At 41.2% G+C, this 25,371-nt stretch overlaps 1 protein-coding gene across 9 annotated transcripts in view; it reads right to left on the bottom strand.

Moving 5' to 3' along the window:
• Positions 1-2,855: 2,855 nt before the first annotated feature.
• The window catches only part of STRN3 (striatin 3), a 71,803-nt gene continuing 49,287 nt past the window's right edge, over positions 2,856-25,371 (bottom strand). For 6 of the 9 annotated variants that reach the window (XM_084844168.1, XM_084844196.1, XM_084844177.1 and 3 more), the window contains 10 exons: positions 24,198-24,338; positions 18,942-19,075; positions 16,700-16,875; positions 16,543-16,590; positions 15,890-16,011; positions 15,378-15,545; positions 13,634-13,774; positions 12,371-12,478; positions 5,958-6,044; positions 2,856-5,863 (listed from right to left, as the gene is read on the bottom strand). In XM_084844168.1, the coding sequence (XP_084700294.1) occupies positions 5,694-5,863; positions 5,958-6,044; positions 12,371-12,478; positions 13,634-13,774; positions 15,378-15,545; positions 15,890-16,011; positions 16,543-16,590; positions 16,700-16,875; positions 18,942-19,075; positions 24,198-24,338 (1,295 nt within the window). In that variant the 3' untranslated portion in view covers positions 2,856-5,693. The remainder of the gene's footprint in view (positions 5,864-5,957; positions 6,045-12,370; positions 12,479-13,633; positions 13,775-15,377; positions 15,546-15,889; positions 16,012-16,542; positions 16,591-16,699; positions 16,876-18,941; positions 19,076-24,197; positions 24,339-25,371) is intronic. The other 3 variants (XM_084844187.1, XM_084844233.1, XM_084844243.1) reach the window with 1 other exon arrangement.

Genomic DNA, 25,371 nt, shown 5'->3' with positions numbered 1-25,371 from the left:
GTAGCCTATCACGGCTGATTTAAAAGAAAAAAAAAATGTGCGTACGCAAATGGTGGCGCCCATGGGCACCGCCATTTGCGTTCCTTATTTTGGCACGTCTTAGTCTACGTAAACATTTACGTAGACTAAGACGGCGAAAATAAGGGGAACGCAAATAGCATAGCGTCTACGCTATTTGCATTCCACTTATTTTCGCCGTCTTAGTCTACGTAAATGTTTACGTAGACTAAGACGTGCCAAAATAAGGAACGCAAATGGCAGCGCCCATGGGCGCCATTTGCGTACGCGTGGTTTTTTTCTTTCTTTTAAATCAGCCGAGATAGGTTACGTAAACATTTACGTAGCCTATCGCGGTGTTTTTTTAAAAATCTAGCTGTGATAGGCTACGTAAATCTTTACGTAGCCTGTCACTTTTTTTGTTTTTTTTTGTTTACTGGAAATGGCGGCGGCGGCAGCTGGTCGGAAGACTGGCCACCGCCGAACCGCCGCCGCCAGGAAGGTTCGCCCAAGGTAAGTCCCGTCCCGGGGGGGGTGGGGGAAGCAGACCATTCTGCCGATTTCGAGGGGCCGAATGCGCTGGCATTTGGTCTCCCCGAGATTTTTGACGAAATTCTCTGACATCACTACAGTGAAGTGGCCAAGTTTGTGGATGACACCAAATTATTTAGGGTGGTTAAACCAAAAAGGGATTGTGAAGAGCTCCAAAAGGATCTCTTCAAACTGGGAGAATGGGCATCTATGCGGTCCAATGTAAGTAAGTGGGGCAAAAAATTCCAACTTCAAGTATAGCCCGATGGGATCTGAACTGACCAGGAAATAGATCTTGGGGTTCTGGTGGACAGCTCAATGAAGATGTCAACCCAGTGTGTGGCTGCTGTAAAAAAAGGCAAACTCCATGTTAGGGATAATTAGAAAAGGAATTGAGAATAAAACTGACAATATCATGCTGCCCTTATACAAACCTATGGTGCAGCCACACTTGGAATACTGTGTACAGTTCTGGTCACACCAAAAAAAGGATATTGTAGAGCTGGAAAAAGTGCAGAAAAGGGCAACTAAAATGATCAAAGGGCTGGAACATCTCCTGTATGAGGGGTTACAACAGCTGGGATTGTTTAGCTTGGAAAAAAGGAGGGTAAGGGAGACATGATAGAGGTGTACAAAATTATGCTTGGTGTGGAGAATGTGGAGAGGGGGACATTTTCCCCCTTTCTCAAAATACTAGAACCCAGGCACATCCTATGAAGCTGATTGGTGGGAGATTCAGGACAGATAAAAGGAAGCACTTCTTCACACAGCACATAGTTAAACTATGGAATTCGCTACCACAGGATGTAGTGATGGCCACCAATGTGGATGGCTTTAAAAGGGGGTTGAGCAAATTCCTGGAGGAAAAGGCTATCAGTGCCTACTAGTCCTGATAGCTATGTGTTATGTCTAGTACCAGAGGCAGTGAGCCTATGTACACCAGTTGCTGGGGAACATGGGTGGGTGTTGTTGCGCTTATGCCCTGCTTGTGGGTTCCCGGCAGGCACCTGGTTGGCCACTGTGGACAGAATGCTGGACTAGATGGACCCTTGGCCTGATCTAGCATGGCTCGCCTCTCCTTATGTTCTGCTCTGGCCCCACCTGCCCTCCCTTTCTCCTGGCCTCTTCCCCAGGGCCCTATCTACTCTTCCCACCAGACCTCATCTGCCTGTTTTCTGCCTTCCCTCCATGGCTCTGACATTCCCCATTTCTAGCTTTCTCCCCCAACTCCATTCTCTCTCTCCCCACCCAAACTGCATCTGCTGTTTCTATGCCACCCCCATCTCCCAGGCTTCCCCCAGTACAGTGGCTCAGCTCAGGCACTGTGCAGCCACCAGAGGTCTTTCTGTCTCCTCCACGACCAATCCAGAGGCCTGCTGTTACTCATCAGGATGGAAATGGGTATGTGTAGCAAGGGCCCAGCAGGCAGAGGTGCAGCACAAGCCAAAGACAGAGTTTTAACTGGTGTTTTTGTTGTTGCTGGTAGACTGGTGGCAGGGAGCAGCTAGTCTGGCAGGTGATTTATGCCTAAGGGCACCACACTATGGACCCCAGGCTTGTATGTCCTTGCTTTAACTCCTTCAGAACAGAATAAATCACTAGTTGATCATGTTACGACGCTCTGCAAAGTACAGGTCACAGGACTGGCACGAACGGATGCTTGACCTGTATCTTGTGGAGCTGCACCTTGCCCCTGCTTTCTCCATTTTATTTCAGGTGTTGCTGAATCGGTAAGACTGACATGAAAGCAAAGACTCCCCCTTGCTTATCTCTGAACAGATTTCAGAGGTTTCGGCTGCAGGGGGTAGGGGGAATCTGTACCGTTGGTAGATGGACAGCACTGGATACAACCTCGAGGGAATGACATCTAATTAGCGAGGAAATGGAGACAGTTATTGTACACTGTAACATTACCTGGCTGGAGATAGTTATGGGATTAATTTGGTAGAGAAATTCTTCTATTGAGCTGTATTCAATTATTCTTCTCCAATCCCAGAAGCGTATTTGATCTAGTAGAGGCCTCTGCTAATGGAAGAGGAAGGGATTTTCACAATTTCCCCCTTCCTGCTGCAGCCCCAAATGTCACCTTCCATGCTCTTCTGGAAGATTTCCCAAACCCTCTGGAGCAGATGGGGTGGAGTGGGGTAGGATGAGAATTGGCAGAAATCCCCTCCCCCGCCTGTTAGTGGAGCCCTCCACTAGCTCAAAATTGAATTCAATCCATTACATTTTAGGTATTTATTTATCCATGTGCCTTCAAGCAGAAAGAATGCAATGGTTTAGAAACTGAAAATAAACAAGATCTAAAAACACACACACAAGTATACTTCTTTCCTCATTTTTAATACAGTTTCAAAGAAGAGCACAGTTTATGTTTGGCAATGTTTATTAAAGAATCACATTTCATTTAAGCATTAGAATGCAGCAGTCTGGAAAGGCTGCCAGAAACAATGTTTGACTTAAGAAAAGGCAATTATGAAATTACTTCCAATAAAAATAAAAAATACACACACTCTTGCCTGTTAATGAATGCTTTAGACTGGAAAAAAACCCAAGAGTGCAAATCAGAACAGGTTTTTAAAAATCCTACACACACAAGTCTTGAAAGCCTCACCATGATTTCAGTGGTCAAGGATGGCGTTTTCCCTTTTATTTACAATATAAATTTAATGCATCACATTGCAAACAATGATGCTGCTGTTTTAAAAAAAACACCAAAGTTATAGGCAATATATGATTACATTACTCTGTCAAGGGTACATTACTACCTTTTTGTTTTCTTCCAGTTCAATCCGAGATACATTCTCTTTACTTTCTAGATGTAAAACACAGAAAAACAGTTGCCACTCTTTATAAGAACATCTTCCAAGTATCAATAATGTGCTTAGTTACTGTGCCATTATTTCACGGAACACCATTTGTCATTTCTACTGTGCTGATTTTTCTCTTTAATGAATGGGGACATTTACAGAAATAAACTATGGATGAAAGATGTGCTGCAAAGGAAATACATGATACACACAGATTCTATTAACTGCTGTGCCATAAACAGACACAGACACCATCATTTTATGTTGAAGAAAGGGGGATGCATGAAGGAACCATGTAAGAATCTAACCTTGTCATTAATTGGCAAGTTTTACACTTAAAAAGTATCACTTTTGTTATATTATCTACCTTTTAGTGTAAAGGCACAATGATCTCAATACTTATAGATGACAAGCCTAAGATTATCTTAAGGCCATACAATCAAATTGCATCTAAAGCTACCATGTTATTTCGCTGGGACTAAGTTTAATTTAACTCAGTTGAGCTTACTTCTGGGTAGACATATAGGGTTGCATTATAAATGTGTCCATATATTGAGATCACTAAAAACAAATAAAAATAAAACAACAGTATAATGGCTCCGTTGCCATTGCATTTCCTATTTAAAAACTAGATTATCAGCAAAAAAATATTATCTTGAAACAAGTTCTTATAAGGGAGTGGTGCTGTCAGAAATTGTTGATAAATATTACAAGTGTTTGAAAGCAATGCAGTTCATTTAAAATGTGTAAAACAGTATTTTGTTGCTAGATTTAAAACCGTCATTTCCTAATTTAGTTATTTGGAGAATATAATGACACTTAAAACTTTGCAACACAAAATATAGCCAACAGTAACATACAGGTACACCATTTAGTATTTATTATATGCATTTTATATACATTATTTTTAACAGCTGTACTTTTGCTATGTTGTACAATCTTAAAAAATTTGCTGATTCATTGTTTGTAAAACAGAAAACTTACAAAACTCATCAAAACTCGCAAACTGATCAGAAAGATTTTTGTGGAAGACTAGAAAAAATACTTTATTGTCTTAATCATGCAGTTACACAAACAAAATCTTTTAGTTACACCATAAACTGAAGCACATCTGAAAAAAAAACAAATCAAAGCAGGGAATAACTATTCCAAACACAGCCAATTTCTGACTCTGATTCAACTACTTTTGCATTCTATTTGAACTGCAAATAAAACATTTTCACTCCAAAGGTTCTGAAACAACTTTCTGGAATTAACTTTACTCCAGACACTTAACTGGAAAAAGTTTATCTGTAACTTTAAAAACTATCACATGTCCCATTTTTAGTCTATTTTAGACTGTTCAAAGAGTGCCATAATAGTATACAGGGCCCCTTAACACGCTACATAAAAAGAATATATAGTCCAACAAAAAGTGAAATAAATAATAGGCCATTAGCCAGATGGGTAATCCTTGATAAATAATCTCGTAAATACAGTAAGATGTACAAAATATCACATAGTGATAGGATGCCAAGATTAATTTTAAAAGTTCATTGGGTGGGCTGGGGATGCTTAGTTCCTTTATGTTTCTTTTACACACTTCTGTACAGTCCTTTAGTAAGCCGGTAATGCAATGATGATGAATTAGCATCCTGATGAAAGGACTGAGCTGAGCTTTGTTAGGCGACAAAGGGAACCGTGTGGTTACAGGACAGCGGGCCAGCAAGATCTCTGCGGTTTAGGGTACTATAATGCTGAAAAAACATCATTCATACAATCTTGAGCACTGTTGTGACAGGCTAAATATATAAAAGACATATAAAAACTAGAATTTTATCCAAATATTTTGTGCAACTAATGCTAAATATTTTAAGTTAATTCCTTTTTCTTTAAAGCAAAATAAAAGTTTAAAAGAGAAATCTGTGGCATTTGACTGATAAACAGAAGTTACTAAGAGATGCAAAGAAAGCTACTCTTGGAGCTCCATCCCACCCACCCCCACAAGAGCACCACATTCCTAACCCTAAGGCAGCACACAGAGTCCAAAATAAAAGTCTTGAATAAGATCCGACTCCACGTTCGTTTAAAGACACATCTAAAGAACAGACAAACGCGCAGTTCATATCCAGTCAAGGCTACAAATACTGGTTTCCTTTTTTTCCCAAAAATACAGTAATTACAGTTAAATGAATCAGCCCAGCATTATTCACGAGATCGTGATTTGACCAATTTATACCTGCCCCAAGCACAGTCTCTGCTGAGGCTGGTCACATGTAGTGTCTCATCAGCAACCTTTTCAGTGATGGCAGTGACGCATTCCCTCTTTTTGTCCTGGCAAACCTGCTACATAGGATGCAGGTTTGCTTTGTTATGTCACACAAATACTTTGGCAAGGGCATCAGCTCCTGCACTGGCAATATATGCTTTCGATGGATGAAAAGCTACATCGTAAATGGATTCATCCAACTTTTTTCTATGTGCTGTTATTTCTTGCACACATGTTTTGCTGTCCAAATTCCATAATCTAATAGAACAATCATGGCCTAAATGAAGAGAAAAACAGAGTTAGGCTTTCAGGCATAACAAAAAATGCATTACAACAAAATCTGCTGGCAATGCAAAAGGTTGTTAACTTACTTCCAGACATCAAGTAGATTCCATTAGGGTCCACAGCTAAACTTGTGACAGCATCCAAGTGAGCAACCATAGAATGGATAATTTTACCTAACAACCAAGTACAGAAAAAAAAAATGTAAGAACTACCAAGAATTCATATTTTGATGGAATAGTGATTCAAAGCAATATCTGAGAGAAAACCAAACGATTGCTGGACCACACTAAAGTCTAACTAGGTCCAGCATTCTGTTTCCAACAGTGGCTCGCCAGATGCTTCAGGAAGCCCACAAGCAAGATCTTGCCGTGTCCATGAATTTGCCAACAGCAGTTAAAATAAGTATTTTAAAGGATCAGTTATTTATATCACTTTTAGTTGCCTCATTATTATACTAATTTTTATTATGATCTCCAGTTCTTGGTGGATGCCCAGCTGAGACACTTACCAAGTTGACTGACTCAGTTAGGAAGTGTAATTACAGACATTAGATTTGTAGAATACAAGAGGAACAGGTAACTAGAAAACAACCCCTAGTCCAGCCACTGAAGGCTCCAAAAAGTGCAGAATCCAGTGAACATAAGCTTAAAAGAATGAGGAGACAAGGAGATTTCTCATTAATTTGGGGTAATGGACTGCTCCACTGATAGCTGCTAACCCAACTCCAACCCTAGACTCCAGCTACTTCCCACTGCAGCTTTGAAAAATGTCATCAAAGGGTACAGACAGGTTGCTTACCTGTAACTGTAGTTCTTTGAGTGGTCATCTATGCATCAAACATATGGGCTCTGCACCTGCACAGAGCCTCATTCAGGAAGACTTCTATAGCTGAGGGACGTTTTTGGTGGGAACCCTCCCCCACCGTCCCACTGCACATGTCTGAGCAGTTTCCTGCCTACCTCCTCAGTTCCTTGAGACTGCAAGAAAAAAATCAGTCTCAGAAGTGAGGATTCCTCGGTATCAACATAATAAGACATCGACACCGAAGAGGGAACAATGGGTGTGTTGTGTGAATGCACAGATGACCACTCAAAGAACTACAGTTACAGGCAAACAACCTGTCTTTCTTCTTTGTGGTCTCTGCACATCACACGTATGGACAATTACCAAGCCAACTTATTGGAGGAGGGTAGGTGTCCTATTGGAACACAGAAGAGAGCACTGCTCCTCCAAATGTTCAGTCCGATCGAGCATGCAGGTCCAGCTTATAATGCTTCACAAAAGTCGATGGGGTAGACCATGTTGCAGCTTGACAAAGGTCTGTTAGAGCCACCCCTCTCCCAAAGGCTGTCAACATAGGCATAGCCCAAGTCGAATGTGCTCGGATTTGAGGCAAAGACCTGCATACCAGAGGAATGATCTTTGTGATTTTAGAAATGACTCAGTTCTAGCTTTGTAGAAAGCTAATGCCCTTCGGACATCCAGATTATGGAGACGTTTCTCCAGGTCTGAAGGCAGCATTTGGAAGGAGGCTGGAAGCACAACAGGTTTGTTGAGATGAAATTCAGAAACGACTTTAGGAAGAAAGGTAAAATCTAGCTGAAAAACAACCTTGTCCTTGTGGGAAACCTGTAAAAGGAACATCGATATGGAAGGCACACAATTCACACACTCTTCTAGAAGATGTGATAGCAACTAAAAAGGCCACCTTCCATGACAGTAGCAATTAAGTCAATAGTAGCCATAGGCTCAAACGGTTTTGATGTTAAGGCTTGTAACAGCAGGGAGAGATTCCACTGTGGGGATAAGCTCTTCACTAGAGGAACCAGATTCTGCAACTCATGCAAGAACTGTTTGGTGAGAGGGTGGGTGAAATCGAATAGCCCTGTATCTGCCCGCTCATAACTGAGACAGCTGCAGCATAATAGAGGAATACTTTAGGCCCTTTTCAAATAAATGATGAAAAACTCACAAAATACCCGAGATCGAGCTGGAGGAAGGGCGAAACCCCTTAGAAGTGGCAAAATCTTGGAACACTGATGACTTATTATGGTACAATCGCCTGTTAGCTGGTTTCCGCACTGCGTCCAGTACCTGCTGCACCTCTGATGAGATTAGGATTCTATTTTCCTCTACTGAATTCTCCATGCTGTCAACCTCAAGGTGTGCAAGTCCAGATGTCGAATTTGTCCCTGGTGGCAAGATATTAGATCCCGTTGGAGTGGGAGATGAAGAAAATTTCCTCCTGCCGTATTGGCCAGTATCATGAACCAAGGTTGCCTGGGCTGGACTCGCTATCACCTTCGGGAGCAGAGGAAATGGGGGAAAATGCACCAATCCATTGCAGGAGAAAGGCGTCTCCCAAGGATGAATGGCCCACTCCTGCTCTTGAGCAGATCTGCAAATCACGTTTGACGGGCTGGCAAACAGGTCCACTGATGGCTGCCCCCACTGTTGAAATAGACGACGCAAGATGCGAGGAGACGGTTCCCATTCATGGGATGCTCGGTAAGTCTGACTGAGGGAGCCTGGTAAAGTGTTGTCCACTCCGGCAATCTGAATCACAGTCAAGTGAATGTCTCTTGGGATGACCCAATCATAAATTTTGAGAATGAGACCCATCAGTTTGGATGAATGAGTACCTCCCTCCCTGTTTATTTAGGTGCCAAAGAACAGAGGTGCTGTCTGTTAGAATTTGAATGTGTCTGCCCTGCAGATAGGTGACAAAAGCCCGTAAGGCTTTCCACACCAGCAACTCTAGAAAATTCATGTGAGCTTGTCTTTCTGCTCTCGACCAATGGCCCTGAATTCGTAATTGTCCACAATGAGCTCCTCAACTGAGGAGAGAGGCATCCGTGGTGAGCCCTCAAGATGGAGATGGCTGAACAAACAGTATGCCTTGAATGAGATTGTTTGGGTCCATCCAGCAGCGAAGAGACCACGCAATGTGGTCCGGCATCAAGAGTCGGGTTCGATGGGATGTTGTTGGGGAAAACCGCGGATAACCCAGTTCTGCAATGGTCTCATTCTCAGGCGTGCCCGTTCCACCACTGACACACTTGTGGCCATGTGGCCTAAGAGGCACTAATATGGTGTGAGCCAACACTTGCCATTGCTGATAAAGAGCAGTTGCTAAGGTGATTAACTGGTCCGAGCGTTTTCAAGGGAGATACACACGGCCTGTCCTCGAATCCAATTCTACTCCAATGAAACTGATAACCTGAGTGGGAGATAAAGTTGACTTCTCTTCGTTGAAGCAGAGGCCCAGAATGTCAAGAAGATCCAAAACAACTGATAGCATGATCCAGAAACTCCTTGGATTGACCTACAAGGAGCCAGTCATCCAAATAAGGGTAGATCTCAATGCCCTTGAGATGGAGGTGCGCACAGACAACCAACATACATTTTGTAAACACATGTGGAGCTGTTGCTAGCCCAAAGGGTAGCACACAAAACTGGAACATGTTGGGTCCAATGACGAAATACATGCTTCTTTGATACTCTTCCTCTATACTGATATGGAAATAAATATCCTTCAGATCCACCGCTGTAAACCAGATGCCTTTACGAAAGAGGGGGAGGATTGTTTCCAGCGTAGTCATTCTGAATCTTTGGGGGTGATAAACTTGTTCAAACGTCTTAGATCTAAAACTGGATGCAGTCCTCCATCCCTTTTGGAAAATGTAAAGTACTGGAAGAAGAAACTCCTGTGCATCTGAGTAGAGGAGACGCGCTTGATGGCACCCTTGTGAAGAAGTGCCTCCATCTCAAGATGTGACGGTTCTGACAGGGGAGTTACTCTGACAATTCCCATGGGAGGGGGGCATCGAATTCTATTTTGTATCCCTGTCGAATGATTGCCAGCACCCAAGCATCTGATGTGATTTCCTGCCACACTGGTAGGTAAAGAGAAAGACAGTTTCCAGCAATTAGAGTGGAAGGAAGCAGGGAGGTATTTGAAATTTTTGAGTCAAAGACGCCGCTTTGAAGCAGGGTCAGTCTTAGCCCAAAACTGACAAAACCTGGAGGAAGAGAACTGCTTCCTCTGCTGCTGTTGTTGCTCCTGATACCGAGGGGCACGATCTGCAGATTGCCTCTGAAAGTATGACTGATGCTGAACCCAACACCTTAGTTTGTACGACTGCTGTTGTTGAGGCTGTCCTATGCCATCATCTTTGCTGTCATTCTTGCTTTTTGGACAGAGTCCATCTGGTCATCCGTTTTAGAATTAAATAAACCCTCCCCATCAAAGGATAAGTCTTCAATTCTAGACCGGACCTCCGGTGTTAGTCCAGCTGAGCGAAGCCATGCATGGCGCCATAGAGCCTACCATGGATTTAGCATTATAGTCGGCCTGATGACACACTGCATTAATTTGTTGACAGAAAACTCTGACTGCTTCCGCTTGAAACATCCCGGCCAACTCTCTTTGGTCATCTAGTAGGTAAGTACACAGAGAATCCATCTTCTCCCATAAAAAGAGTTGACATCGTGACACCATGGCCTGATAGTTCGTAACACGGAGCCCTAGGGCTGCAGATGACTAGAGTCTCTGGCCCATCAGATCAAGTCTGCAACCCTCCTTGTCAACTGGAGATGCATGCGATTTTTGTGACTGTCCCTGGGCAGATTCTACTATTATTGAATTCGGCTGAGGATGGGAAAAAGGAAAAGCAGCATCCTATTCTTGAACTTTATACACTGACTTCAGATGCTTTGAGGTAGGAGCCATTGAAGATGAAGTGTTCCATGTTTGCTTCATGGTCTGGAGCAGTGTGGGAAGAAAAGGAATTGCCACAGGCACTGACATTTTCATGTATACTGCATCAAACACTGGGTCTTGTATATGATCCGTGGGCTGCTACACATCGATTCTGAGAGACTGTGCCATTCTTAGCACCTGCTCCGAGAAATGCCCCATATCCTCTGAAGGGGAGGCTCTGTCCCGTGTGCCTACATTCAGTGATGAAATAGAAGGAGGCACCAAGGAACAGGAGAAAGAATTGGATTGATAATCCTCCGCAGAATCTTGGGAAAGATGTCTCTGATTCAGTGTTTTTAGTCGGTCACCTTGCTGTTGTGCCGGAGGAGACGGTAATGGGCACTCGAGCTGCACCTGGTCCACATAACTTCGTGGCTTGTCTAATGAAGATGAGCGTGAAGGGACAGGAGGCGCTGGCAAAAACACGTTGTCTGGTGGACGTGAGACTGTAGTCAAAGAGCCAGTTCTGTACTGAGGATAAGTTTCTCCTAAATATCTCGTTCGATTGTAGTATAGGCCATAATCCCAGCGCAACCACCACTCCTCACCTTGGTAGGATCTTGGAGGTGGCATGGACCAAGTAGAAAGGCGATCCCACTCTCAATGTTGATGAGAATATTTGTCATCATGGTATCGTAGTGGCGATCGGTATTGAGGGGCAACATCCCTGAGAACGGCAGATGGTTGAGACCTTCCATACCAAGGTGACTGTGAGTCACGATCCCATCGCACAAATGGGGATCGCTATCAATGGTCCCGAGGAGTGGAATCAGCTTGGTGTCAAACAGGAGAAAAACCCCTGGTCTTGCCTTCGGAGGCTGTAGAAAGAGGCTCTAACAGCACCGCAGCCGTCAGTACCGATGACAGCCTTCGAATCAGTGAGTTTAGAAGAGGGGGAGGAGGGATTTTGGATTCCAAAACTGTCGGTGGAGTATTTTTAAGCTCCTTTCTCTTCTTTTCCTTTGGGGCAGCTTCTGGCACAGGCTTGGAGCGTTTAGCTTTTTTTGCAATCTTTTTGGCCACCAAGAAAGCCAACAAATGACCCAGTGTAGGAGGGTCTGTCTGTCCCACCTCAGATGTTGATTGAGGGGGTGAAGCTGTGGTAGTCTGCATCATCTCAGCTAGTATAGAGGCACCCAATTGAGGTTGAGCTTTTTGCATATCCACTGCCTCCAATGCCCTTTTCCACAAAATCATCTTTAATCTGTCAGAGTAATTTTTCTGAGCTTGTTTAGAGAAAGACTGACAATGATGGCACGTCTCTGCAACATGAGACTCCCCGAGGCAAAGGAGGCACAACGAATGTCCATCAGACAGGGGGAGTTTACCATGCACTTTCTGAAGGACGCCTTCAGTGCCATACACCAAAGAAGGAAAAATAGCAAACGAAAATAGCAAACCACGAAGAACAATCTGCCTTTAACCTCAAGCTTAAGGAAGTAAACATAGGCTGGCCATTTCCCTTCAATCAACAAGCTCCCTTCCAGCCACTGCTTTGATTTCACAGCAGCCCAAAGGGAAGCACAGAGATGAGGAAACTGGAGACTAGAGGGAGAAGGCTGGAAGCAGACCTGAATGTCCTGGATAAAAGGGAAAGGATGATGGTGCAAGGAACAGCAGACAGAGGACGTAAAGCCCAAGGATAGGAGGGGAGGAACAAGCAGGAAGGTGAGAGAAAGAGACAGGGTGCTAATGAAAAGTGAGAAATTCCAGGACAGTACATATTCATTTCCTTACCCGTTTTATTGTCAAAAAACTTGATGTGTCTATCTTCATGAGCTGTTATTGTTACAGGGAGTGTTGGATGACTTACTACCCTGTTAATGTGATGGTTTGACTGTAAACCTGAGGATAAAATAGAGGCAACAATCAGATGAGGACGGAAATAAATTGCACTCCAATAATGATAACATGATTTATACTTACATTTCAAAATTTTTAACACTGAAAATTATCAAACCCATGTTCCTAAATTAGCCTATCCTGTGCTAGAGATTTCTATTACAGATGTATAGGAGCTTGTCCTTGTGTGCCAAGGGCTGGACTCACCTTGAACCAAAGACGTATCAGTTCAGTTCAGGCATAATGAAAAAGCACAATTTGTTGCTACGATAATAAGTAACGACAAGCCTTGGGCTCTCGGACTCCCCTCCTTCCCTTTGTTTGAATAGAAGGGAAAGAGATTGGAATCTTCCACTTTTAGTTTGCAGCAAGATTTTTAATCAGAATATGGCAAATTATGGTTTGCTGCAAACTAGAAGTGGAAGATTCTTCCACTTTTATTCTCCTAATACACAGAACTCCCAATAAATCATGTTTGCAAATAATTGCTTTGATCAATTTATTATGATTCTAATTTTGGAGAGTTCAAAGAATATTTTTTGCAGAATTTCAGGGGTATGAAGCAATGATGAGCAGGTGGAACAGGGAAGGCATAACTGTCACTTGTAATCTTTTAAGTAAAAATTTTAAGGAAGCAGAAGTTCTCATAAGGCCAAATTCTTCTTGTAGGGGTCTTGGTGCATATGTCAGCAAAAGCAGTCTGGCAACTGAATTCCAGTCTTTATCTTTCTGTCCTCACCATACAGCTTTGAATTAGCTCATCACAATTCTCCAATTTTACACATGGGGACTTCTACTGAGATAAAGTGATTTCCAAGACCACCCAGTGAGTTCACAGCTGAGCAAAGGTTTAAAAATGAGTTTCCCAGAACCAAATTCAACACTATCACCGGAAGCTTCATATAGTATTGTGACGTATCTCTGGTTTAGAGTAACACAACTGTGGCAACGCTAAAGTAGTTCAGATGATGTTTCCAATAAGCCATGCGTCCACATTTCACTCATGTAAAGATGAATTTGAAGAATACTGTCTTGTACTTAGAATACAATTTGGCAACTACATACAAAATTTTCTACTGGCCTTGTTGCAAAACATTATAAGATCAAGTTCCAATTGCAAAGGTGAGACAAACACTGTAAAGAACCCCCTGAGCTTACCAGAATCAGTCTGTGAGGAAAGCATTACCAGTGACTGGGATGTTTCCAAATCATAGATGACAGTGTTGCCAGTGCTAAATGATGTCACCATATGAGCAGGATCACAGCCTATAAAGTCAACCGATGTGGGTATTCCATACTCTAGAGCAGACCGGAAAGGAACAAGATGGGTTCTGTTAAGAGGATTAATTCATCATCCCAAACTCTTTAAATATCTACATCCAGTGTAGCCTGTAACCTCATTAATTTCCTTAAAGAAGGAAACATTTTCATCTAGATAATTTTAATCAATTAATAATTGATTTTAAAAAGCCAAACAAATTTTGGAAAACTAATCTACATCTCTTTTTAAGCCAATTCTATTGCTTCCAAGTATAGTTGCCATCCTAAGCTAAGGGCACAATCCCATGGAGATAGGTGGCTGCCTCCAAACTCGGCGGTGACCGCCTATCCAATGCAGGGCAGGAGAAGCACAGAGGGGATCGTTCCCTCCGTGCTTCTCCTGCCCTGCATTTGCATCTAGACAGCTGATTTTGGGAAGGCAGAGCAGGGGAGGAGGCTGCCGGACGACACATAGGATGTGTCATACTGGCATTTCCGCCTTCCCCACCCCGGAATGCCCACCAGAACGCCCCGTTTTGGCCACTCTTCCGAGCACGGAGCTGTTCTGCGCTGCTTGTGAGGCAGCGTGGAAGAGGGGGGAAGGTCGGTTCCTGAAAAACCACGTATCCTATCGCCGTCTAGCTGCTGACTAGCAGCCACAGGATTGCTCCCTAAGTGGCATGGGTCCAGAATACCTAAGGGACCACCTCCTCCCATATCAGTCTCGCCACTCCCCAAAATCTGACAGGACAACTCTTCTTTTTGTTTTACTTGTGGCCAGGGCATGACTGGTTAGAATGCAAGAAAAGGCCTTCTCTTTGTGGCTGCACCTAGATTGTGGAGCTTGGGAACTTCATTTGGCCTCTTCTCTCACTATTGCGTGACGCATGGTTAATTTTTTTTTCATTCCGGAAGTCATCTGACCTGCCAGGTTGAGGTTTTGTGTGGCAAAGCCTGACTTTAGCTGCTTTTTTCCCCTGGGCATGTCACCAAGGGTTTGGATCCACCTTCTTTTCTGTTGGCGGGAGCACTCCTTGGGCAGAGTTTTACTCAGAACACTCCGGCTAGCAGAAAGAGAGTGGGGAGGTGACTCACTGATTCTCCTCTCCTTCTGCAACCCCAGCACCACCTCCCTTAACCCTGTATAGAGGGGGCGGGGGTTTGGAGAGGGAATAAGGCGGGGGGAATCAACAAAGAAAGCTGCCATCTCTTCCATTCAGCCAGTGGGATTCCCCCGCTGGATCAGAAGCTGCTCGAGAAGGAACCCTTCCCTCAATGGGAGGCAGATTCTAGATCCAACCCACTGTTTTTAGCTACGTATATATTGGTTTTCGCCTTTATGGGTTTATTTGTTTATTTGTTGCTGGCTGCCCTGAGCAATACAAAATGCACTGGAAAGGTGTGATATAACTTTTCCAATAAATAAATAAAACAATACTTTCTATTTAAATATTACAAGCAAAAAACAGCCAAAGGTGTTAATAGCTGAAGGAAGTAGCAAGAGTCTAGGTTATCATCACCTGTTATCAACTTCTGATTTATCTGCACAAATACTTTTACTTGGTCAGAGATTTTATATAGAATTCCTTTCTTTTGAACTAAAACTTTTTAAAAGTACCCCCCCCCCCCCCCCATAATTCACCTGTATTTCCATTGTAAGTGCAAATGCAGGGCACTTTTTCAGGTGGATTCCATAATCTAACACTGCCATCTGCTGAGCAAGATAGTAAGTGATTCTTTATACCACTGTAAGCAAGACCCCAGACAGCATCTGTGTGAGCAATTAATGTGCCAGCTAGAACGTTTGGCTCTATAGAAAAGAGAAAACAAAATCAGTCAGTCAATCAATCTTAAAACTAAATTTCAGTGTTTTATGTAGTGTCACTAATCAGTATCAATTTAGCTGGTGTCTCAAACGGACAAAAGCTTTTAATTAGAACCTCAACTGCTGGATGGAGAGTTCTGAAATTTTAACACTGCTTAACTGAGATTACGATCTTCATGGATCCCAACTGATAGCGATCCAAAGATCACAACAAAAATGGCTTGGGTCCTTGTAATATAAATTTTATGAACCATCATTCAATTTATTGTAAGATGTAAAGATTTTCTCTCATAATGGTTAAAAGTATATCATATCTAGAAGATACTTACCATATGTATCATAAGGATCCACATTAGGGCTAGGCATGTTCCACCACTGTATAGTTGCATCAATGCCACCACTAAAACACTGTTCTCCATTAGAACTAATTGCCAATGATAATACAGGTCCACTGTTTTAATACATAAAAGCAACACAATTATATTTAAGTTAATAAACCAAAAATTAAAAGTTTGAACTTTGAAATTTGGATAGATTATCAAGATTACGAAATATCCTTGTAAACACACAAAACGCACTTTTGCACATGTGTACTTTGTACTTGTTTCTAATGTTATCCTTTTCTTTTACATAAAGATGTGGCATATGCAGCATTTACTATTATGATTTAAATATAAAAAGTGTTATTCCCTACCATTTTATCTTTTAGAAACAGGCCTTTGCATTAGTCAGCCAGATTTATTTTAGGCAGATACCAATTTTTCTATACAGAAAATATGACATGCCTATCATAAATGAGCCATTAAAGGTTATGAGCATGATTGGAACATTACTGAGTGCTTTGCTGTAAAATTAAAAGAAATCAAAAGCAAAAATCAAAAGCCTGAGGCTGCAGCCATTAAACCAAAGCATTATGTTGTAATCTTTTCTTTGTGCCACTGCAACACATATTTGGGAAATACTAAAAAGTAAAAATACTTACATATGGGCTCTGAACGTGTAGATAGGTTCCACATCTAAAGAGGCACTCCTGAAAGAAAGATGCCAAATTGCATTCTATGAGCATGATCTCCCCAAATTGTAAACTTCAGAGATTTCAGAATATAAGGGATTTTGAAAGTATCTAAACATATACTTGCTTTTTGGCAGGAACCGTTTTTTGTAAGTTCCAAAGTTTTAGAGTATGGTCCTCAGAGGCTGTAACCAGCACAGGCTCTACAGGATGAAAAGCTAATGCCCGCACTCCGTCAAAATGGCTGCGTAGCGTATACTTAGGATTCCATGTTTTCCGAAAGGCATCTTTGTTGGCTGGCAGCTAAAATAAAAATGCATAATGTTAACAAGTAAGAGAGGTACAGAGCTATATGCTTCTGTCCTGTGAGTTCTTTGCTGGCATGTATATACTAGAAAACAAACTAAGAATATGTTCAATCAATGATGTCTAGAAATCTGTACTGCTAGGATTATATTACAAAGCAGAGAAATACAAGCATCTAGCCTTGTATTTTTATGAGAATCCTAATAACCACAATTTTCATTTAAAAAGAAAAAAACAACTTTTCTAGAACTGATGACTGTACAGAAAATCTAGGAGGATGTATGCCAGCCATTCCTGCTGAAGTTTCAGTAATCAGAAACTACCTAGAGGATTTCCTGTGGTCAAAGAATACTTTCCATTCTTAATAAACCTCCATATCCATTCTTCCTTTTCCCCAAATTCCTATCTTCTTACACTACAATATCATACATCTGAACAATTTTTCTTTCAAACCATCTTAGTCTTTGCATGTATCTGACTTTTCAAAGATTCTGATTGCAAACCCTTTTTCAGAAATGCTTTAAGAAATTGGAGTCACTCAAAAACAATGTTGTCACAACGCTAACACTAATGATGTTTGCACTAGCGTAAGCCAACACTAGTGCAATGTCATTAGCACTTGCTAAGCAAAGGGAAAAAGCAGTGATTTGTCACCTAATTTCAATGGCAAATTACCACTTTTTCCCTTTGCCTAGGAAGCTCTAATGACGTTGAACTGGTGTTGGTTTACCTTAGTGCAATGTCGTTAGTGCTAGCACTGTGGCAACACTGGATACTGCCCAATAAGCTGGAGACAGACTTCCCTTTTCACAAATGGAAGAATTCCTTCCATTCACAGAAGAGATTTTGATCCAGTGGAGGTTCCCCCTGGAGGGACAGAGAGGAGATTTTCATGAATTCCCATTTCTCTATGCAGCCTCCAATGCCACTTCCCAGGTCCCCCAGCTCTCTAGAGCTGATTTTTGAGAGGCATACTGGGCTACAGAAGAAATCAGCAAAAAGTGCTTCCCCCTATTCTGCCAGTAGAAGAGTCCCATGAGCAGAATTCTTAATACTGCAACATACTGATCCTGTTTGGATATAATGGCAGTGTCCAGTGGCAAATCACAGGTTAATTAACCTACAAATTGCACCAGGTTAACTTGGAGATGTTTAACCCACAAACAACCCCAGCTGCCTCTGTTCGGACATCAAGGAAACAACCCTCAAATACAACATTCAAGGGTTGTTAGAAAACAGGAAATGGCTCGTGTGGGGTTTGGGCATGACACATGTCCCTACAATTTGTGGGTTAATTAATCCACAATTTGCCACTGCACGTCACTGTTATGTCCAAACTGGGCCATTATTAATAACTATAAGGAATAATATATATGGTGTATAGCTCTAGGCTAGGGGTAGGCAACTTTGGGGAGTCTGGAGGCACTTCCCACCCTCTGGGCTCCCCCTTCTGCTTTTTGCAGCCACAAAAAATCAGCCATTAACTGCTAAAAAGGACAAAAGCGGTTAGCTGCTAAAAAAGGACAAATGTAGCTTATTTTCAAGCTGAATTTGTCCTTTTAAAGCCTTCATAGCAATTTACTCTATAGTAGGTTTTTTGCTCATGTGCCGCCGGATAGGGGCTGCATGTTGCCTGCCCCTGCTCTAAAAAGGTAAAGGTGTCCCCAACCAGTCGTGTCCGACTCTAGGGTGCGGTGCTCATCCCCGTTTCTAAGCCGAAGAGCCAGTGCTGTCTGAAGACGCTTCCGTGGTCATGTGGCCGGCATGACTGAACACCGAGGTGCACGGAACGCTGTTACCTTTCCCGCCGAGGCAGTACCTATTTATCTACTTGCAATTTCTTGCTTTCGAACTGCTAGGTTGGCAGAAGCTGGGACTGAAGACGGGAGCTCACTCCGTCACGCAGCACTCGGGTCTCGAACTGCTGACCTGCCGACCTTCCAGTCTGCAGTTCAGCATCTTAACCACTAAGCCACCGCAGCCCCCTTTAGGCCCTAAATATTTAGAACATTCTAAGAATGTACTACTGTGTTAGATCCATTATATAATAAAACTGCACTTACATCATAACTGTAGTCTGCATCATTAGCTACAGTCAGGTCTGCAAGGTCCCCAAGGCCTAGTACACTTAACAATACGTCATCTGAACCCATAATAAATGACTTGCCTCCTCCAGATGGAAACGTTATTGGCTCAGCTATAAGAAACAAGACAGTTTATTAAGTTTGTTTATGCTATTTTTAATTCAAAAAGAGGTACATTTTGCATAAACATGAAGAGTATTTTACATTTATCTGAATAGTTGCATAGTCTTTGATTTAAGACTACACCAGCTAATATCTCTCTTACATATGCATAGAGATATGAAGGCCTATACTTCCCCTGCACTAGCAGAACGTACCACTACGACTAGAGGAACTTAGGGTTCCTGAAATGAGTGGAAACGCTCATTTTCAGAATGGGGCAGGTCAGCATTTCCTCTCATTGCCAGGGTTATTTCAGATACTGCTAGTTCCTGTTGGGCTAATAGTCCGTTCTACAGGCGCAACAGAACTAGCGGAGGTGCAGCAGCAGTACAGGATACTGCCTAGTATTACATAATCTAAACTCATTCCGTTTTGGGGGGGGGGAATGATTCAGGGGGGCAACAACAATGGACAGACGAACCACACACAGAACCCCTCTTTTTCCGCCGACCTTTTCCATTTTTCCCAGGCCTTCACATCTAGTTCCGCTAGTGCAGGAGCAGTGTAGGATACTGTCCATTTTCTTTTAGAATGATAATTAAAATGTTTAAGACAAGGTGTTCGTACATTACTGCCTGGTCTTTAGTCCCCCAAAATTATTCTTAATAATTATATAATGGGAAGACGTTTACAGCAAAATTAGGCATGTAAAATTTCTGAAAACATTGAAGCCATGGGGCGGAGGGTGATTCCCAGTATAGTTATTTCTTCCATTCCTTATTAAATTACTGATCTAATGCATCTTTTACTGATAGACATTTAGTGATGCTCCAAGTCATGCTCAGTTTCCTAAAATGTGACTAGTCACCCTATCTAATCTCTCACCATTGACAGCCAGTGTGGTATAGTGGTTAGTATGTTAGACTGGAACTCAGGAGATCTGGGTTCTAGTTCCCACTTAGCCATGAACCTCACTGGATGACTTTGGGCCAGTTACTGACTCTCAACCTAACCTACCTCACAGGGTTGTTGTGAGGATAAAATGGAGAGGAGGACCATGTAAGGCACCTTAGGTTCCTTGCAAAAGTAAAAGAGGCAGGTTATAAATGTAATATTAAATAAAGAAATAAAAATATATGTGCAGAAAACATTCTTGACAGTTTGTGTTTTGGTCCAGAGTTCTGTGTTTCTGGGATTGTTCTGGTTAGATGCTATTGTGGTCAATGAATGTAGTTCTAAAACTCACATGTGAGAGAAACACTGTAAGTTATCATGACACTGCCACCACATGCAATGGAACACTGTGTGGGCTTTCCCACTCATGTTTCTTTTTTTATAAAAACTTTGAGGCTTCACTCTATGGAACTCACTGTCATAGTTTTTTATAACATTCCCAATTAGACCTCACTATTAGGGAGTGCTGCCTCAGTTATAAAGATTTTAACTGCTGCAAAAAACATAAACTGTTTATGTCTAAAAGAAACTTAGTAGCCTGGTTTCTATAGCATAGGCATGGGACCGACACCACCATTAGAGGGACAACCTTTCAAAATGAACAAAAAGTAAGATGTTTATTAATTAGAATAATTTATAGAATGGAATAAAATGCCACACTTCAAATAATAGGCTGCGATAACTTGAAGATTATAAAAATTAAAGATGCGTTAAATTAAAATTAAATATTAAATACTATTCCCAATAGGTAAGAGTCTTTCCTAAATAAGCTGTCTATAGCTTTTCATTCAGACAAGATTTTCCTAAACTCCAACCCAACCAATGCCTCACATACAAGATCAGATGCTATACACCAGCCTCAGCTCTTTCTGCTTCTTTTGGCTTCTGGGATGATTGTAATGTTTCAGGGACTAACTTGCTGAAATTCCTAAAATGTATTATGTATAACTTGGTTTGCTCATAAAATTATTGTGTTTGGTATATTACATTTAAAAGTATACTTTATTCAGACAATAATTACAAATTCACTAACCAAGTGTACGTTTAAATGCTTTTAATTTTAATGGCAACTTTATGAGCAAACCAAGTTATATCTAATACATTTTATGCTCCTAAAGTAACGAAGTGATTTTAGGTCAGTAAAGAGCACTAAAGACATAAATACTGCATATTTTTCCATTTCCCCCAATTTTTCATTTTTTCTGGAAAACGGGTTTTTTTTTTCCCTATGGCTTCAAGATTTCCAAAATATTTACATTTCTATATGTGTGGTCACTAACAGTATAATGCCTTGATTTTGTTCATTTAGCTGGTCAGAAATCTATGCCCATTTTCACAGAATCATAGAATAGTAGAGTTAGAAGGGGCCTATAAGACCATTGTGTCCAACCACCTGCTCAATGCAGGAATCTCAGTCAAAGTATCCCTGACAGATGGCTCCACCTTGAATGCCTCCAGTGTGGGAGAGCCCACTACCTCCCTAGCTAGTTGGTTCCATTGCATTTTGAACATATATATTTTACTAATTTACTAATGACTGTAAGCAAGCAAGCAAGTAGTACTGCATCTAAGCAATTTCAGTTCCATTTGACACTCACCTTTTTAGAGGTGTATCCCTCCTTCTCATTTTCAAATAGTCTTCTTCAAATACAAAATATGGGTGAAATCCAAATTTGCATGAGCGACTTCCACTTGCAAAATGGGACTTCCCTATCTTTCTTCCCCCTGCAGCCCTCTCCCCCCCAATCTGCTCTAGAGGGTCCCCCACCCCTCCAGAGCAAATTTTTAGAATTTTGAGGACCTGCAGTGGGGAGGAGGAAATCACTCTTCCCCATTCCACTGACCAAAGCTATTCCACTGGCAAGATGTGTTAACTGAATACCACCCTCAGTATATTAAGCCTATAAAACACTGCCTTACAGAAGGATTAGTTTTATTACATCGTTTTTAGTTCTAATGGGGCAAATAAAATGGGTTGGATCCAGACTACCCCTGAGCAGACCCCTGCTCAGAGGATGCTCTGCTGGAGGAACTGGGGGATTACCCCATGCTCCTCAAAAAGCTGCCCTAGAAGGTCTGGCAACCCTCTGGAACAGTATGGAAGGTAGCCCTCGGAGCTGAAAAGAGAAGGGGGAATTAGCGAAAATCGCTTCCCCCTTCCTCCGGCAGGGAGCCTCTACTGGATATTGGTATCTTAATATATGTAAGGGCTCCTTCTGTTAGCAGAAGGGCAAGTCTGGATCCAACACAATGACCCAAACTCGCACATAACAACACCCCATGGGTTGTTTGTTAGGGCCACACAGGAGAGAGCATGCTGTCTTGCAGCCACTCGCTGCTTCTGCTTTGTTTCCAGTTTTCAAAACAACCCAGGAACACCCCCATTCCTCGGTTGCTTGCTGCGACATCCAACCCGAAACTCTGGTTTGTTGAGGGAGAAACAACCCAGACTTTAAACTCAACAATTAGTCATGGTCAATGTTTATTTTATTCTTAAGAGTTAATAGGACTTTAAAAACCTACTACTCAGCTAAAGTAAAACACAGACTTCCTCATTAACTTCTACCTTGCTTTTCCAAAACTTTGCTAAAAGCAAAAAGGTAATTTATTTTTCTTGAAGAAAATCTAACTTGCTTTTGAACCAACAGATATTTTCATATGAACTTTAATTTTCAACATTAGTTCTGGTTGTATCTTTACTTTTAAAATCTAAGCAACAGGTTATTTATCTTATAAACCTCTCCTCCAATGTGTAACAAAAATCGCTTATTAAAGTAGTACTCCTTAAAATATACATGTTATATTTAGACAAGTAACTTTCATTATGATCATTTTAGTATGAATACATAAATATCTACAATATTAGAAAATGCTTGATATCCTACATTTTCTCAATTTTGTCTGCATTTCCTGGTACTGAAGTGCTACCAGAAATGAAAGAACAGGTAAGTAATCAGGAGAATCAGGTACATGCATGTTTTACAGGGTAAAAAAACTAAATAAAAAAAAATCTGCCTTGACCTTTAGCAGGCTACATAACTAGTAGGGGGAAGGAAGGCAAAGTGCAAAACAAGGTGCTGCTTTTCCCCACATTATGCAGCTTGCCAAATAATAAAATTCAAACATGAGATGCCTGAATCCTGCACTCTAGTGTAAGAATGAGGTCGGACATCCATTCCTTCTATGCATCATAAGCAGATCCATCCAGCTGCACTTAAAACTTTGTATTTCATAAAAATAACCACACCCCTCTCCCCAATGGCTTCTAAATTTTTATTTTTTTTTAAGATCAGGGTGCAGAGTGACCTGATGGTATATCTTTGCATGTTCAGAACACTGGTAATACTTAACTCCCACAATCTATTATGTGGGGTCCAAGACTGTGCACAGTGCAGTACGAAAGGATGCAGGACAAATAACAGTGATAAAGCGTTAATTCAAACTATGTTGAAAAGTTGGTGTGAACATCTTTTCTCCACAGATTTATTTTGAACTCCATGGCTTGTCAGTTAAACACCATGTACATTAAGGGTTTTTCATTGCAACCCAAAGAAAAGAAGGTTTTGCACTTTTAAGATAGATCTCTTCTTAGGACAGGGCTTGCTTCGCTTTAGGGAAATTTGCAGGAGTAGAATTTGGATTAATGCCAAAAGCTGGTGAACACATAAATTTTCATTAGCAAGGGTTGCTTTTCAGCTTACAAAGAATATTTTAAAACAAATTAATGACTGCTAAAAAAAAAGCTGAAACAGCAGCATTTCTTTCAAATGGTGAGCAGAGAACAAATTAATTCCACTCAATGCAAGTGCAATACTTTTTGCTCAAGGACAGTTTTTAAAAAAAGGTATTCTCAATACACTAGAATGATTAAAACTTAAAATAGAAGGGTATCACTCAACACCAGCAACTGCTTTTTAAATCGCTCCTTAGTATTTGTTACTCACCACAGTTATAGTAGGGTATGTAAGTTTATAGACATAATTTAAAAACACAAGTCTGGGTACTGATTTCTGTCATACAAGACAAAAACTCTAGAATGTATAGTGGTAGTCTTTTACAGAACCAAGTTACAAGCAACAATGGCATCTTAATGTTAGCATTTGGTTCAGAGGGACTACACAAGTGTGGTTTTAAAATAAAACCTTTAAAAAACAGAATAAGTAGCTGAATTTGTTATACCTTCCTCTGCTCTTGCACCTTCATGATCAGTCATTCTAGAAGAGGGTGACCTAGACTGATTAATGACTCCTGATGGGATGTGGGGTAGCTCATCATCGCCCAGATCAGCTATCATGTCGTGCAGTTTTGTCCTGTTGACCCCTGTAAATTAATGTCAGCAGCAAAGATTCATTTGATTGCTACCGCTTGACTTGATAGCCATTTACATGCCCAGTTTGCTTATCAATAATCTTGTTTTAAAGATTTTATCTCATTAAAGACATATGCTGGAGTATAATATATATATTTTACATAATGTGTTGGAAAATGAATTAAAATCAATCTTCAAGAAAAGGATTCAGACTTGACTTGTACTTTGTATAATTGCTGTGTGTTCTGCCTACAGTAGAAGAGAGAAAGTTGAATGTTTGAACTCTATGAGAAACTTCAAGAATATAATCCCTGAACAAATGCAGATATTTATTTAAAAAATCCAGCTAACATCACTGAGAAGGCACAAACATTTGTTTACAAAAAGAGGGGGATAGATACAGATGAGTAGGTGGTTGGGAGGCAACAAACTATTAACTTTCCCCCTTCTTGTATGTTTAATAAGTAATTGGGCAATTTAAAAATATTCATCTAAGCACAATGGTATAAAATATTTTCCCTTGTTCGGAAAGTTGACTTGAATTTAGTATGCAAGATGTAGATTTAATGGACAGAGAACACTGTACACTATTCTGTCTTAAAAGTGCTTTAAATTAAGAGTAATCCAGAACTTCCAAGGTTACCTATTTAAAATAACAAACTACTATTTAACACATTTATGAATTGCACTCTCTATCTAACAGGTGCCTGGGTTTTATGGTTCAGAAATAGAAATACCATAAAACACTAGAATCTATAATCATAGGCTAAACATTGGAGATAGGAGACAGAATCTCCTCTCTTAGCCTATTTTTGGTCAATAAAATGACCAGCAAGTGCTCTTCCTTGTTTGCTGACCAGGTAACCACTATTCCTTTATTAGGGAAACCAAGATGACCCCTCTTTTCACTGCAAGATCCCTATAGAGCCAGATTACACCACAACACAAAAAGTCAATGTCCTAATATTATAAGAGTTGGAGCTACTCTATACAAAGAGAAATAAAAACCAAATCCAGGATTTCCTTTTCCTGACACCTTTCTCC

This window comes from Heloderma suspectum, chromosome 1, assembly GCF_057233095.1.
Source record: "Heloderma suspectum isolate Gila_16-S chromosome 1, 16-S_ref, whole genome shotgun sequence".
Classification (NCBI taxonomy): domain Eukaryota; kingdom Metazoa; phylum Chordata; class Lepidosauria; order Squamata; family Helodermatidae; genus Heloderma; species Heloderma suspectum.
Note: the sequence above shows the minus strand (reverse complement) of the source record. Positions and strands in the feature narration are given on the sequence as shown.